General features: G+C 32.5%; 1 protein-coding gene and 1 long non-coding RNA gene across 2 annotated transcripts; both read left to right on the forward strand.

The window, feature by feature from the left end:
• Window positions 1-198: 198 nt before the first annotated feature.
• Window positions 199-7,980, forward strand: LOC117111781. The gene is made up of 2 exons (XR_004445918.1): window positions 199-868; window positions 4,128-7,980. It is a non-coding gene; the product is annotated as an uncharacterized LOC117111781 (long non-coding RNA).
• A 2,623-nt stretch (window positions 7,981-10,603) lies between these two features.
• LOC117111782 (tctex1 domain-containing protein 1-like) lies at window positions 10,604-11,556 on the forward strand. The gene has a single exon (XM_033254773.1). The coding sequence runs from the start codon at window positions 10,839-10,841 to the stop codon at window positions 11,409-11,411; it is 573 nt and encodes a 190-aa protein (XP_033110664.1). The 5' UTR covers window positions 10,604-10,838; the 3' UTR covers window positions 11,412-11,556.
• Window positions 11,557-11,984: the final 428 nt, after the last annotated feature.

The following is an 11,984-nucleotide window of genomic DNA, read 5'->3' on the forward strand; positions in this document are numbered from 1 at the left end:
ATATATAAGATTTGTTTTATTGAAAGAATTCAATGTTCTGCCCTTGTTTTTTATTAGTGTTTACAATAATGGTGAAATATATAACATTATTTTTGTTAGACTAGGCAGCTCAGTGTAGTGTCATGTACTTGTTTGCAATGCTTTTTTTTTGTTTGTTTGTTTTTTTGTTTTTTTTTACTATGTTGTTGCCAAATATGTATTGATTGATTGATTTTATTAGGAAATCATAATACAAATATGCAGCAATCCAATACAAAAGCACAATAAAATAGATGTAATGTAATGAAATGAACATTAGAACATTGCTGAGTGTTAGGTAATGTTCCATCTTGCTATTAAGACCTCTGTTCAAATCTGGCTGATGTTTTGTTTTTTTTAATTGGAGTTGCGTGAGAGTTAGGAGGGCCATAGCCAAAATTCCTAATTTTAAGTTTGGAATAATGACAAAAATAAAAATTGAATAAAAAGATCATAATTTTGAAATTCATATATTTCTCATTGTCTTAAGCCTTTTACTCACTGCGTGCGACAGCAACGGGACGAGGAATGCACACGAAGACGCGGATCCAACGGATTGTCTTTTTAATGAGGATCCGTTCAGATTGCCACTAACAATCGGCAGACAGCGTCGTCTATCGCTCTCCGGAAGCAAATGTGGATTCCTTGTGCGACGGTCGTACGACGCAGTGAGTGTCCGGCTTTATGATTTGATAAATTTCCTAATTTTGGTTGTTTACAGAATCTCATCAACATGTTCAGGATCTACATCTCCTCTCAAGTCTTCCAAGGTTGTTTCATCATCTCCTTGTTACGGTGGCATTAAACGAGGCTTGCGACACTCAGCAGCAACCAATACTGCTTTAAAAAGGTATCAAAACATGTACTTATATTTCATTGCCGATTATTGTCACTGGCGGTGACAACGTCTGAAATCTGGGAGGCGGGGGATGGAGAGGGATATGCAAGTAAAGGGAAAGTAACAATTTTTTAGGGTAAATGTTTTCTCATAACTGATTGGAGATAGGATTATAATTTTTTTTTTAAATGAGAAACACTATCAGGAAACATTTACATCCATGTATTTTGTCTAGTGTACAAAACCTTTTAGTATAAAAGAAAAGAGTTTGTTTATTAAATGTATTGTCTTGTATTGATGTGATAAGTGATTGCTCTGTGTTGACTAAAGCGATAGATCATATTATTTGGTGGGGGAGGAGGAAAGAAAATCATATTGGAAATTACTTTCCTTGCCCACAAAGCACTAATATTTACCATAAGAATGTCAAATATAACAAGTAACTGTAACTGTATTAAACTAATATAAAAATCAATGAATGCTTAGTATTTGGCCAAATTCAGGCACTAAGTCTTAGTATTAAGCAGTTTTTGAAGATGTGCAATGGAGAAATATAGGCCTTGTAATCCTTTTCTCTATACTCTTAAATCTATGCATCGGAAGGAAAGTAACGAAAATTGGATGATGTTATACATGTGTATTTGCATAGATAATTACAATAGAAAATAAAATAAATACACAAAATATCAACCTTTTTTTTTTTTTAGCATTTCACAACATATTAAAACCAGTGGCGGACCCAAGGGGTGTTCAGTGGCGGATCCAGGGGGTGTTCAATGGCGGATCCAGGGGGTGTTCAGTAGCGGATCCAGGGGGTGTCCTCTGTGAAGAAACATAACAAAATACTATTAGTCCTGGCTTACAAAAGCATGCTAAGCTACCTACGCGTTGGCAGATCAGACAAATTAAGCTTAGCTTAACTAGCCAGCAATTCAATAAAATTATACACACTGTTTTTTGTTCGACGTCCTAATAATTTATGTACGAAAGTGCGTTCTTCATGCCTATCGGTTCATGGTTTCATGGAAGAAAGACGGCGTATCCAACTACTCAATATTGGAATATAATAAATATATTGCCTATGTCCTTGATTTTTTTTCTCTATGTATAGGCCTAAAGAATGAGATAAAATTACCTGACCTTTTTCAAGAAGGGAAACCTTGAATTTTGGAGAACTTATAGTTCTCGCGGGGGAGTACCCCCTTTAGTTTTGGTGTTTTTAGAACCATTTTGAACCCCCCCCCACCCCTTTAAAATCCTGGATCTGCCCCTGAAGCTTGTGAAAAAGAAAACAAAATACAGTAACATAAGTCAAAGTCATCAATCCAGAAAATGTCCATATATTTTAATTCATGCATTCTTTAACACATTCCAGTGAGTAGTCAGAAGGAATACTGAACAGCTGAAAATTGAATGGGAAGAAATATTCCCTTGTGTCATGTAAATTGAATATAAAGAAAATTGACCTGCTACTACACGATGAAACTGTAAAGTACAAGTAAATGACATAAGCCTTGTTCCGATGGTGTAAGTTACTCATGGCGATATCGTAAATATCGAACAAGTGCTTGTTACGAGGCTGACACCGACCGTATGAACAGGATCACCTGATAGAAAACATGCGCTTCAACCCGCATGCTAACACCGACAAATGACTGGATTGGCAAGGCTCTCATCGGAAGGAACGTCAGACCACCCCACTGATTAATTGGCTTACCACATGTTGATTGCAATAACATCTGTACGATAAAGCTGTCGAAAATCTTAATGTTTATAGGTAGGCTTAGGCTATGTGAAAAAACTCAGAGTCTGTTATTTCGCTTTTACGGAATGCTCTACCAAGTGGAGATGAAACAATTAAATTATTAAACATATTAAATGCCTTTTATTTATCGATAGTTGGGATGGCCTACCAAAGGAGTGCTAAGCCAAGGAAGGCCCTCGCCTTTGCAATCGACCTAGCCTATGCCTAATGTAATTTCTGTTTTGTTGTCTTTGTTTTATTGAAACACCATCATGAGATCAAAAGAAATCACTTTAATATTCAACCTATCAGTGTATTAAAGTGCTATAACTATCTGTGTAACTCTCGTGTAGACATACGATAGAATTTAATGCGACCTTGACTGGATTAATCATTAACTTTCATTGGATAGTATTGATTGTCGGAACATAGCTAAAAAGATGCAAACAATGCAAATTGCCCAGAGGAGAAAAGAAGAAAGTGACCATGATTTACGATGGGTCCAGAGAGGAAGAAAGATACCATGTACTCAGTTCTGACAGTCCCAAACAAGAAGAAAGAGACCAAGTACTCGGTTCATGACAGGGCCAGAGGAGAAGAAAGAGACCAAGTACTCAGTTCATGACAGGTCCAGAGGAGAAGAAAGAGACCAAGTACTCAGTTCATGACAGGCCCAGAGGAGAAGAAAGAGACCAAGTACTCGGTTCATGACAGGCCCAGAGGAGAAGAAAGAGGCCAAGTACTCAGTTCATGACAGGAACAGAGAAGAGGAAAAAGACCAAGTACTCAGTTCATGATAGGAACAGAGGGGAAGAAAGAGACCAAGTACTTGTTCATGATAGGAACAGAGAATAAGAAAAGAACCAAGTACTCAGTTCATGATAGGCCCAGAGAAGAAGAAAAAGACCAAGTTCTCGGTTTATGACAGGCCTAGAAAAGAAGAAAAAAACAAAGTATTCAGTTCATGATAGGCCCAGGCAAGAAGAAAGAGACCAAGTACTCAGTTCATGACTGGCCCAAAGGAGAAAAAAAAGAGACCACGTACTCGGTTAATGATAGATGCAGAGGAGAAGAAATGCAAGCATCTTAACTCCATTCAACTCCACTCCAGAAGGTTAACATATTGTGTATTCCCGTTTTTACTTATTATTATTATTAGCCATTCTTTGATTATGGTATAATACATAATGCAAAGAACTTGTCTGAAATCATCCTAATCCTATGCATTACAATGGCCTGTAGCTAAACTTGGATGGAGTGATGCACCTTTTGTCATCAAAAATTTGGTTGAGAAGTGTTAACCTAACAAGATTAATAATTTCAAAAATGGGATATTATATACCTGATTTTGTTAATTTATGTAAAATTGGTAAACTTCTTTTTTAAATTGGAAGAATGTCCAAATATTAGTTAAAAACCCAGTTATGATAGCAGTAAAAACAGAGGCCTACCAACCTTGAAGCTAATAGGTTGGTTGTACAGTATGAGCTTCTTCAGTATAGCTAATGCAATTATTTATTATTTCAGCAGTGGCACAAGAACAAGTCCAAGAATGCACCATACTGCTCGTTCAGCATTACGATGACACTACACAATGCCAGATGCTAAGTTGATTTCACCTATTTAACATGGTCTCAGCTGGTTGATCTTGCGCACATGTTTCTTCTGGTATATAAAGATGTTTCAAGATGTGATTGATTTAGGTGAATAGTAACTAATAATGATTATCAATTACCAAACACACAACATTTAATAAATCATTCAATGTAGTGGTGGTTGTACCTTAGACTTAATCTGGAATTGAATGTATTGTTAAAGATTTTAAAATATTGGACCAAGTATTTTAATTTGTTATCAGATTTTATTCTAAACCAAAGAAAATCCAGTGTAAAATTTAAATTGTGCATATCAGTTGTTGTGATCATATAACTTTTTTTTTTCATGAGATTTGTTAACCTATCATATTACAGTACATTTATTATCATTTAATTCATAATTTAATATTTTAAAATAATGAACAAATTTTAGTCATTTTGTATAGTAAATAATAGAAACTGTATGTAAAAGCTATGCTAATCCAAAGATCTCTTGGAAAAACTGTCTTTACATAGTTCGAAATTATATATTGCAAACCTTTGTGCCTTCAATTTGGTAAATACAGTAATGCAGTCCAGGATTGTGGGTTTAACTTTTGTAAATACATTCTCAAGTTATCTCTTATAATTAATGTTCTTTGTAAATTAAAAGAAGCACACACTTATTTGGTATAGTGTATATATTTTGGTATCATTTTTTCTCATGTGTCAATTCATTACACATTTATAAATAAAAAGCACAAATTTACTGGATTGATCTTTTACTATTGTTGTGATTACTATTATTCTATTATTATTATTATTATTATTATTATTATTATTATTATTATTATTATTCTTATTGTGTATTATTACTATACTGTACTCTCATTTATGTGATTATTATTAATTATTATTATTGCTATTGTTGTTAATTATTACTGCACTATCATTGTTGTAATATTTAATATTATTGTTGTTACAAAGAGGTTTGTGGTACACTACACATCAATAGTTCTGTGAAGGACTGTTTTAAGCTTTACCTTTATGTTGCTGTTAACACAGTTGAAAGTCTCTGTGCAGCCAGCTTTATAAGATTCATATTCGGATCTGAATACAAATCTAAATCTGAAGTGACCTGTTTGGTAGCCCATTCAGTAACTACATTAATGTCACTTGCCCATCCTCTTTTGATCAAAATTTTGGGCTTAAAAATTTTGTTTTCCTTTGATATTTTAACTGGCCATCCCAGAACACAACTTGAACACAACTTCACATAAAAGGGGATAACTAATAATTCAATGACTTTATTATTACGTTCCAAATTACATATTACAGTAACAAGTAGTGTACATGTTAAGATCTATATCTATTTTAGTCAGTACTAGGCCTACTAGAGTTTTAATGTTGTTATCTTTAAACATCTGAGCAATACACTGTTAGTGTTAATAATACGGTGAGTTGTACTAGTCTACAAAGTAGAAAAGAAAAAAGAAGTTTATTAACACATGCTCATGTGTACACAGTCCACTCTACATGTTAATGAAGGTAAACAGAATTTGAGCTTTGGGAGGTTGGATTACAAAAGGCTATTGAATCAGTATAGTAATGATAAAATATTATGTTGTATTGATTATCTGTACCTGAGGCCCTATATCACATTATGTTCCGACCTCAGATGTTGTGCAGTCCTGTAAGGTAGCACCTCCGTGGAGAAACTACTTTCCCTGGACCCAGGGGTGCTAGCTTACCAGAGGTTAAGTGTGTATCATTATTTGCTATTTTATTTTTGTCGATGTTATTGTTATAAATAGGTTTGCTGTTGCTATTCTTCCTCCTACTAGTACTTCTTCTCATCCTTCTACTACTACTACCACCACCACTACCACTATCTCTATACTACTGCTACTGCTTGTTATAATTGTTTTTGTTATTATTTTTGTTACAACTATTGTTATTTTTATTACTATTATTGAATATTAATAAAATATTTAAATTAATATTTATACAAATATTATGAAATAAAATCAAAATCAATTTTTTAATGATTATATACTAATACTGCTACCACTACCAATTTTTATTTTTACCATCATTATTGTTTCCACTTTGGTGTAATCATTGTTTTCTGATAAAAAAAAATAAAAAAAAAAAAAAGAATATTTGTATTGTAGTGAAAATTTTATATTTGAATATTATCTATGTACAGAAAATATTTTTGAGTGAATATTATGTAGGTTAATAGCATTAACATTTGTAATAGCTTGTCTTGTAGTTTAAATTTTTGGTCAGTAGAGAAGTGATAATCCCATCATGAACTTGCATATTCATTATCAGAATTTTATCAATAATTTGCATGTTCATAACCTGAATTTTATCATCAGTGTATATATTCATTAAATGGATTCTATAAAAAAAATTTGCATATTCGCTGGATTTTATCATACTTCTCATTTGATCATTGATTATTTGCTTATGAATCTACTTGAATTTTATAATTAACCTTTTTATCCAAGTTTTATTATCATTGATTTTTTTTACCAAGATTTTTCATTTAGTATTATTTATGAAATGCTCCACATTTGTTGATAAAGCATATGTTGTGATATTATTTATTAATCCTCCAAACTTGTTAATGAAGCATATCATTATGTTGCGATATGGTTTTATATTGCTCCACACTTGTTGATAAAGCATACCATTATGTTGTGGTATGGTTTATTAATGTTTAATACTTGTTAATAAAGCATATCTTTAATGTTTATTAATGTTTGACGCTTGTTAAAAAAATAAAACAATATCTTTAAAGATGCAATACACCAAATAATAACAAAAATCATTAAAATCATTTTTGAAATTAACTTGCACATAGCAATTATCAACTTAAACATAGAAATTGGTGATACAGTATTTTAAAATGTTTACCCATTATTTTACAGATCAAAATGATGAAAACAAGAGTCACTGATTTTTAAAAAAATTATTTTTATTATCGTTTCCAGTATAAAAATCAGGGTAGACAATTTATAAATTCGTTAATATCTACACTCAAATTAATTGTATGTATGTTACTGCAAAATGAAAAAGTCAATTTTGAAATTATCCTTTATGATTTTTTTGTCATTTTCAGGGGACAATACATCTTTAAGGTTGTGATATTGTTTATTAATGTTGCACACTTGTTAATAAAGCAATCTCATTAATGTTTTGGTTTATTTGTGCTCCAGATGTGTTAACAAATTCCTGTGATATATTTCAGTAACATTTAGTTAATTAGCCATACCATCAATGTTCTGATATATTTTATGCATATCCCAGATTGGATAATTAGTTAACAATATATTAGACTAAATATTTACATATTAATATATAATTCTAATGTTTTTATCCCATACTTGTTGTTTCAGTTTTTTAAAAAATCATTTATTACTGTAACAGGTTTGTGGTATTTTTAATATTTTAAAATTAAATGTAGATGAGAAAACCCTGTAATATATGCTAGAAATTAAATTACCATCTGCAGTAGTTAAATATGATTTGCTTTAATAAAAGATGGTAGTTTATTTGTTGTCATAGATTGTACATTTTTTTTTTGGCTTCAGTAATTATATTTTTTAGAAAATGGAATGTAAGAAGTACTGTACTTTGTCAAATGACATCATATTTTAGTAGTTGATTTTCCAGATTTGGTGATGGAAATGAGGTTACATTTTTAAATTGAAAGCATTAATGTTGCCAATAAGTTTGTTAAAGTTACTACTAAGTAGTGTTGGTTGAATAGATGATAATAATAATGTATGAATTTATACTGCATAAACACAAATAATATACTGTATTACCTATTTTCCTAACAACTATCAACCAATTTTCACCAGTCACATTGAATGTTACAAATACTGAGCCAACATTTTACATTCCAGTTCATATTACTCACTGCTAATGTAAATCATGAATAACTAGCATACACTTCAAACTACCAAAGCATATAGCACTTCTTTTATGAAAATAATCATGCTATAGAACTAGACACAAAAACCGTGAAGTTTTTTTGTTCTTTGAAAGCAAAAATGTCATTTATTGTCCATACTTTTTGTTTCACACACACCATAGTGATACCATATGGGCAATTTCGTAAGTTAGTAAACCAAATGGTAAAAATTTAAAATGCATCTGTATGTGTGATACATCATTTTGAAGCTAATGAGTTATATTTTTGTGAAATAAAAAACAAATTTAGAATTCACTAACCACATGGAAAATAATTGGAATTCAATAAAATTAATTAATACTTTGAAATACTAAGGAAGATATAGTCATAAATTTAATTTCCAATTTTTCCCTTGTAAAATATCATAATCTGATACACTTCATTTAAAATAAAGAATTAGTATGTATTGTGTAATTGGGTGATTTTTTTTTTATTTCTTGTAATTAATGCCATATTTTTAAAATATTTAAAAATGATGAAAAATGTGGATGTACGTACTTCACAAGAGAAATGACATTTGTTTGTTTCCTTTTCTTAACCAGGTACAAAGAAATTACCAAAACTCTGTTATAAAGCATACTAGATATGCCAAGTGTATACAGCAAATTGGAAGCTTACCATTAATTATACTAATTAGCAAAACCATGCATTTTTTCTGTACGTCCGTCACTGTACATCCGTCACGCTGTGTAAAATGTGTTATAACCTATGAAATATAGTAAATCAATGTGCCATGTGTCTGTAGTTACAGTAGGCTACATCTTGTGCACAAAACATAATTAGAACATGAACAATTCTGAGTATGAGCCCCATGTTTGATTTCCTGGTCGAGATTAATTTTAGGCTTACTATAATTGTCCTACCTGAAGCACATTTTGTGTTATTGTTATCAGAACAACATATAACATCAACATAAGTTGGGGCCGTTACTCTTGGCAAATTTGAAACCCTGTGCCCCTTGACAAGTCTGGAAACCACATCCATTGATCGCCTCTTTAAATTGCAAAAGCGTGCTCTCCGAATTTGTGGAGGGGTATCATATAATTCTCATTCCAAACTATTGTTTAACAAATTTAATGTCTATGATTTAAATACATTCCAGATTGCTTCATTTATGTATCGAATATCTAAGAATACTCTACCCTTTCATATTAGCATTCTATTTCATAAAACCACCGAACGTCACACACACAATACTAGATTTTCATCGAATAATTACACACTTGACACATGCACGACAAAACTCAGACGATCCTCAGTTCTACATGCTGGTCCCAAACTTTGGAATACCCTCCCATTAGATCTTAAAAATAAACCCTCTATCTCAAGCTTTAAATATAATTTTAAGAAGTCTATGGTCTCGGCCTGTGGCACGTAATCTCTCTGCCCTATTATGTTACCATTTTGAATAATTTGCATTAGGCCTATACAGTATATACAATGCGCTTGACAATTATTTTGACTACAGCATTGTGCTTGACAACAGTGATTAGTACTGTATGTCAGTGAATAAGACCCGCCTGGATAGGCTAACAGCCTATCATCATTCCTGATGATGACATAATTAATGTCGAAATATTGAATCCCAACACGATGGCGTGTATTTCAATACTTGGAGTATGTATTATACTTTCTTATAGGCTAACAGTACAACTGAAAATCAGGAAACTAAAACATCCATGCTATTCGACGTTCGAAAAAGAAAAACATAGGCGTACAGTAATGGGCTAAAAAAAGTTAAACTAGCTGCTTCTTCCAGATTAGCCCTCGCTATTTATTACGCAATCGGTTCTTTCTGAATACACATTGAATCTGTTTACTTGTACGGAATGAGATGTAGTGCCGATAATGAGAAGGTTGAGGACAATATTAATTCTATCATGTTTTTTTAAGTGATTGTTAGATTATTATTTATTATAATCTTGTTAAACATTTTTTTTTAAATCCGAATGGATGCCGCGATTCTTGCAAGGCCACCCTGTTCAGATAGGGTCGGACAGCTAGTTCCATATATTGTGCCATTTTTGTTCTCTCGGTTGTACTGTTAAGATGCCAAAAGTACGAACGTACTACCGAATCTAATTTTAACTCTGTTCCGCAAACCTTACGCATTTAGCAAAAGCACAAATCACAGGTTTGTTATTAAAAAAAATTCAAACGTACTACCGTTTATTGATTGACGCGGTCTGTGTCGCTTATACCGGTAAGATGTTAAAAGCACAAACGTTCTACCGATTATTGATTAGATGTCGATTGCATTCGACCTTACATTAATCGGATAATCTTAAATAGGATTCGTTGACAATCCCATTTCGTAAATTAGGTAGGATTTAGTTTAAATACCGTTAGGAGAAATATCGAATGCATACACATATACCCTTTGTATTTTTGGAATAAACTTGACATCGATCTGATATAAGGCACATTTATAGACCCGGGCTTAAAATTTGTTACTAGACGACTGTAACAAACAAACATGTATTTTGCTTGTCATAACGGAACACAATGCCCAATAGCCTGCATTTGGAACTGATGTTTCTATTCAAATTCAAAATCAACTGCTGTACCTAACTATTCCGTTGACAGGAAGCATCAGCCGGTATATAATAAGTGTTTATGCCTATAGAACATTTTGAATTGTTGTTTAAATAGTTTCTTTTGTTTAACAACGGCAAAATGGCTAATGTGGCAAAGAAATTGTCAAAGCTCCCCAATCGACAAACTTCAGCTAACTCTGAGTCGTCAAAGAGAAGTGATGTAAATGTCTGGAGCACAGTTTCATCTGAAAGTGGTGAGTCATCGGCAACATCCTCACGAGTACGAAAACCTTCTGCTTGGTCTACGGTTGCAAAGAGATTACTTGCACAAAAGACTCAAGAAAAAACAGTTGTTAAAAAACATTTTGAAAACACCTTCAAGACATCTCCTGATACGTACTTTGATACAAAGAAAGTAAAAGAATGTGTAGAAGAAACTTTGTATCTAAGGCTTAAGAACGAAACGTACAACAGTAAATGCGGTAACCTATGTGCAAGTCTCGCTGAAATCATCAAAGCAAGAGTTAAGGAACTGGGTTTTACAAGGCACAAATTAGTTGTTTATTTGGTGATTGGTCCCATGCAAGAGCAAGGCATTAAGGTTGCCAGTCGATGTGTTTGGGATGTAAATTACGATAATTTTATCTCTGTTCAATTTAGCAACAAGCATATGTATGCCGTTGCTTCAGTTTTTGCCGTCTATTTTGATTAATGAAGATGAGATAATTGTCAAGATTGAAGAATACAGTACTGATTCAACATAGAGGTTTTTATTCTGCGCTCTACAAATATCCAACCAATTAATAACAATACGTTTGATTTATCGTTAAAAAGTTTGATAGATTTTGTCGTTAAAATTATATTTCGTTTCATTTATATATTTTGTTAATTTCCTTAAAATACACACAGAAGACAATACCTTTGTCGCTGGCTGGATAAACAAAAAGCAGTCTTAATTGCTGTTAACTGTTTTTCCTTCGACAAGGGTAAAAAGGGAATGACCAACAGTTTTATGATCATTTTTTCGGTACCACTGCAATCAAAAACAATATCCGAATGATGTACCTATGTTACGTTATGCAAGACGTTTTAGAATTTATTATACCATAATACCACGCTAGTATTTTTTTTCTGTGTCCTGAAACCTTGAAATCCCCGGTTAGTGTCCGGCGGGGGAAGGGCGTGTAGTTTTCTACCATAGTATTTACAGCAGTTTTTATTTATGTTAGTACAGTTAAGCCTAATATTCAATTCATAATGACCCCGAAACCACGACTCAGAAATA

This window comes from Anneissia japonica, unplaced genomic scaffold (genome assembly GCF_011630105.1).
Source record: "Anneissia japonica isolate Jap-2015-1 unplaced genomic scaffold, ASM1163010v1 scaffold282695_len11227_cov293, whole genome shotgun sequence".
Classification (NCBI taxonomy): domain Eukaryota; kingdom Metazoa; phylum Echinodermata; class Crinoidea; order Comatulida; family Comatulidae; genus Anneissia; species Anneissia japonica.